Source organism: Alligator sinensis, unplaced genomic scaffold (assembly GCF_000455745.1).
Source record: "Alligator sinensis unplaced genomic scaffold, ASM45574v1 scaffold857_2, whole genome shotgun sequence".
NCBI lineage: Eukaryota > Metazoa > Chordata > Crocodylia > Alligatoridae > Alligator > Alligator sinensis.
The window spans coordinates 572932-577605 of NW_005842261.1; the positions used below are offsets into that span (position 1 = coordinate 572932).

The 4674-nt window shown below is 49.1% G+C and overlaps 1 protein-coding gene across 1 annotated transcript in view; it reads right to left on the bottom strand.

The window, feature by feature from the left end:
* Positions 1 to 4674, bottom strand: part of FAM174B (family with sequence similarity 174 member B) — a 31039-nt gene that overhangs the window by 20939 nt on the left and 5426 nt on the right. The window contains exon 3 of the mRNA XM_006027699.2: positions 4539 to 4673. Coding sequence (XP_006027761.2) covers positions 4539 to 4673 — 135 coding nt within the window. The remainder of the gene's footprint in view (positions 1 to 4538; position 4674) is intronic.

Below are 4674 nucleotides of genomic sequence, written 5' to 3' on the forward strand. Positions count from 1 at the left end.
CACGTTTAAATGTTGTCATTGCACACAAAAAAACTCAAGTTAGAAAGCTGGGGAAAGGGCAAGAAACCAATCTAGCCCTTATTCATTCCATCTCAAACAGTCCATGTCTAAATGGATAGTTAACTTCCAGAAAAATAGAGTAATTTCATAGCAAAGGTTTAACCAAAGATTTCAGCAAAATCCCTAATAGGAATCCACAACAGTAGTAAAAAAAAAAAAAACCCCATTACACGTTTTTTAAAAAAAAAAGGGTTGAGCAAAGCTTTCATTCTGATGAAGAAAGCCTTTTCATTTTATTGAAGGCAAATCCTTGATCTCTTCTACAACAGAATTCTTCCCCAGTCTATTTTGCCAGCTCTAAGCTTGACATGGTACAAGCATAGCTGTTGATTTTTCTTGTCTCATTTTGCTACTTGAGTAATGGTTTACACACAAAAGCCTGGGCCAGATAAAGAGCTGCGCTCAGAAGTTTAAAGCTGCCTTGTCTGAACTGCCCTTCTGTCTCTATTAAAGGCATGGCAGAGATCCCGATAATGGGAATCTTTTATATAAGTTGAACACTGCTACAACCACAAGCAATGCATGCAGGGAATAAGTCTGGCATGGGAAATCTCAGCAGTGCTTCCCGTTAAAGGTGATTCATGATAACCTAAGTGTCCTGGGTCAGGCCAATGGTCCACCAGCCCAGTTTCCAGCCTATGGTATCAAGTAGTAGATGCTTTAGAGAAGAAGTATATGAATGGGGCATATCTAGAGTGACCCATATCATGTTGTACCCTCCCTATTGGATCGCTCATTTAGGGAGCTGAGAGAAGACATACCCGATTGTTCTATTTTTCATAGTTTGCATAGTTTCTCATGGACTTGTTCTCCATGAATGTGTCTAATCCCTGTTTGAACCCTGCTGTGCTATCTGCTTCTCTAACTTCTGGTTGCAGTGAGTTCCCAAAGCACACGACATGCTCCATTAAAAAAAGTACTCTCATATCTCTGTTTTAAGCCTACCGCCTGATCATTTCAGTGGGTATCGCCTAGTTCTTGTATTCTGGGATTTGGTAAATAAACAGCTCCCTAATTCACTTTATCCATCCTTTGGTCATTTTATATATAGAGTGCTATCCTATCCCCACTCAGCCTTTCCAAACTGGGGAGTCCTAGCCTTCTTAGTTGGTCAAGCAGCTGCTCCATCCATCTCCCTGAGCATCTCTGTTGCTTTTGTTCAGCTATTGCCCTTGCCCTCGTTGTTCCATACATTTGGACTTGGGGTTTTATTTGGCTTCCAAGTGATGTAGGGATAAAGCTTGAAACACTGGGTTTTACAGTTTGAGGCTATTTGGTTTTTACTGAAATATCAGGAATGCTATCCTGGGAACTCCTGAATCTTTTAGATGTGGACCAACTGAGGCAAGGAGACTAGACTTGCTTATGGTCAATTAGGGGAAGAGCCAAGACTAGAACTCACACTCCTTTACACTGCTTTTAGCAATCAGCTGTGTTGTCTGTACAGTCCCCTTAAGCAGCAATACATATACGCTCTCCCAAGCAGTTCCAGCGTGCAATGCTGGAAAAGCCAACGATCATGATAAGAATAGCCATTTAAAAAAAAAAAAAATCTATTTTTGTTTACTTGCTTCTAAACCAAATGTCTTGCCTTGGGCAAGTCGCATCTTGCTTTACTGTGCCAGCTGCTGAAAGACGAGAGAAAAATCTTTCAACATTTGTTCCCTGGAAAAAGTTAATGCCACATCCCAATTTCCTGGGGTTCCTGCCTGCCTGAATTCTTTAGAACAGTATTCACGGAAACTCTCCTCCTCCTCCTGCATTGATAAATTAAGATTACAAAGGTACAGAGCAGGGAAGGCCTAGAACAGCCAGTTGGTACCACCAGGCCAAATGCAGAGAAGCTGCTTATGATTAGAGGGAAGAACTATTTGCAAAATGAACCTGTTTAACAGCCTCTTACTTAAAGCAAGGGACATGATTTCATCCCTCTCTAACAACTGCCATTTCCTGGAGAGCCAGTTATATGAGTCAACGCTGCAGGTTGTTTTCTTTTGCACACACCTATCAGTCAGAATTCCTGTTAACTATTGAAGCTTCACAGGTTTCCATCGTGAAGTCAGGAGTGAACAGACAAGAGCGAAGCACTCTCCTAGACTGTAAGCTGTTTGGAACGAGAACTTGTATTCCCTATATACATGTGCAGGTGATGCCTTTTAGCCCCTATTGTAAGATACAATTGACTTTTATAGGATTGCATGCTGTGAAGAACACCAGAGTTTCAAGTGTTAACCAACGTAGCCATGCATATCCCAGCAAGGACAGACTTACTAGATGGACTAACAAGTCCACTCTCTGAACCCCATCAAGGAGAGCAGGTGCAAAGGCTGGCAGGACCGTGGCCAAAGCAGTTCCACAACCCAAGGGTGCCTATACATGAGCAGCAAGGCTGCTCCGATGCACTACAATTACAGCTTGTCTGAGCAGACTCAATTAATCGAGTCTGCTGGAGCGTGGCAATTGCCACGCTCCAGCGACCTCCAGTGTCTCGTGCATCAGCGTCCCCGTGGTTAAAAATGGCAGCGGGGGCACTTCATTTAAAGCTCATTTGACGAGCTTTACATAAAGCGCCCCCCACCACCACCATTTTTAAGTATGGCGATGCTAATGCACAAGATGCTCCAGGTGCTTTAATTAGAGCAGCTCTCAAAGCCACTCTAATTAAAGCGCTCCCAACTCCTGGAGCACCTGTATAAAGGTTACAAGATTCCACCTACTTGTTTTGTGGCCCCTCCCTGAGCCAAACCTAAGTCTGTGGGCTTCAGGCCAAGAACAGTTCAGCTGAAACACAAAGCCACCTATATATATCCCCACATCTGGTAACTACACCCCAAATACAGATAGCCCAGAACCTGCAGACACGTTCAAAGCAGAGGCCTGCTGCCGAAGAAATCTACTTCCAAATTAGTGTTCAAGAACACGGGAGGGAACATCACATTTTTTTGCTTTGGTTTTGTTTCCGACTCGACAGAAGTTTAGGGATCTCCAGCAAAATTACAGCTATTACAAAGGATGGTTCAAGAAGGGACTCCAGCCTAACAGACCAAGTTGGGTAAAGACTGCGATTCTACAACCAGCAGCCTTGGGAGTCTCCCATTTCCTCTCTGGTGACTAAAAGTGAAAAGCCTGCAGAGAGCACACAGATCTAGACATGCTGCGAGCAGGGGGTCTATTCCAAAGAGCACTGGGCACCCCAGCAAGATACTGCCTCACTCCTGCATTGCTGAATTTCCTGCTCTCCAATGTCCATGTCATCAGAGACCTTTGACAATCCAGCAGTTTGCTGAAGTCCCAAAGAGGGGTCAGGATGACAGGTGCACACGGAACAGCTTAAGACACCTGGCCAGTAATGTGTCAGTGCAGGGCCTGGCGGTTACGGAGGGCTATTGTAAAGCTAGTGCAAGTCTGACGGAGAGCCTCTGCTCTGCAAGCTTGCTGAGCTCTATGCAAGCTGCATGCTGGCCACGGCAACTGCTCCAGGAGATTGTCACTGGGTTTTGACTGAATCAAGCAAGGTTTTTTGTTTGTTTGTTTTTTCCTGGAGACTAAATGTAGGAAAGGACTGAGGAAGACAGGAAATAAGGCTACCAGCAGGTGATGGCCTGGTCCCTGCTTTCCCCAGGCTTCTCAGCCCAAAGCACTGGTGCCAGTGCATGGGGCAGGTCCAGAGGAACCCAGGCACGAGGAAAGGCAGCTGCCACCTGGTTGGTGGGGATGGAAGCGGACAAAGAGGGCACCTTTCTGCCCAGACAATCCCCTGCCTGCAGGGGAGCCTCACCTAGGCCTAGGCAGCCATGAGATCCCTGTGAAGGGGGACAAGGTTGTGGGCTCCCAAGCCTCCCACCCCCTCCTGACCCAGCCCAGAGAGGCCCTCCGAGTCCCAACCCCAGCAAGGAAGGCCAAGGATCCTCCTTGCTGGTGTGATCTGTGCCCCCTAGCTGCTCCTGACCCCAGTGGGGATCCCCTCAATCCCAGACAGTCCTGGAGGCAAGGGTCCCTCGGACAGGGGGGAGCTCCCCAGTGTAGGGTGTCCCTGCCACGGGTCCTCCCCAGTGGGGGGGGGGCAGCTGCCTAGCACCTATCCCCCAGTGTCTGGGGAGGGGGGTTCACCTGTGACAGAGTTCCCCAGTAATGCAGGTTCCCTAGTGAATGGGGGGTTCCCCACTCCCCAGTGATGCTGATTCCCTAGCAACAGGGGGTCCCCAGTGACTGGGGGGGTTCCCCGCTCCCCAACAATGGGGTTCCCTGGTGAATGGGGGTTCCCCACTCCCCAATGATGCTGGTTCCCTAGCAACAGGGGTTCCCCAGTGACTGGGGGGGTTCCCCGCTCCCCAACAATGGGGTTTCCCTGGTGAATGGGGGTTCCCCACTCCCCAATGATGCTGGTTCCCTAGCAACAGGGGGTTTCCAGTGACTGGGGGTTCCCCACTCCCCAGTGATTTGGGCTCGGCAGTGCCCGGGGGTGCCGGTGCCGGTACCTGCAGAGGCGCAGCAGCAGGCAGGCGACGAGGGCGGCGCTGAGGGCGCAGGCGGCGATGACGGCGGCCTTGAGCGCGGAGAGGTCGCGGAGCAGCGCGGACACGGGCCCGGGCCCGGGTGCGGCGGCGGCGGCGG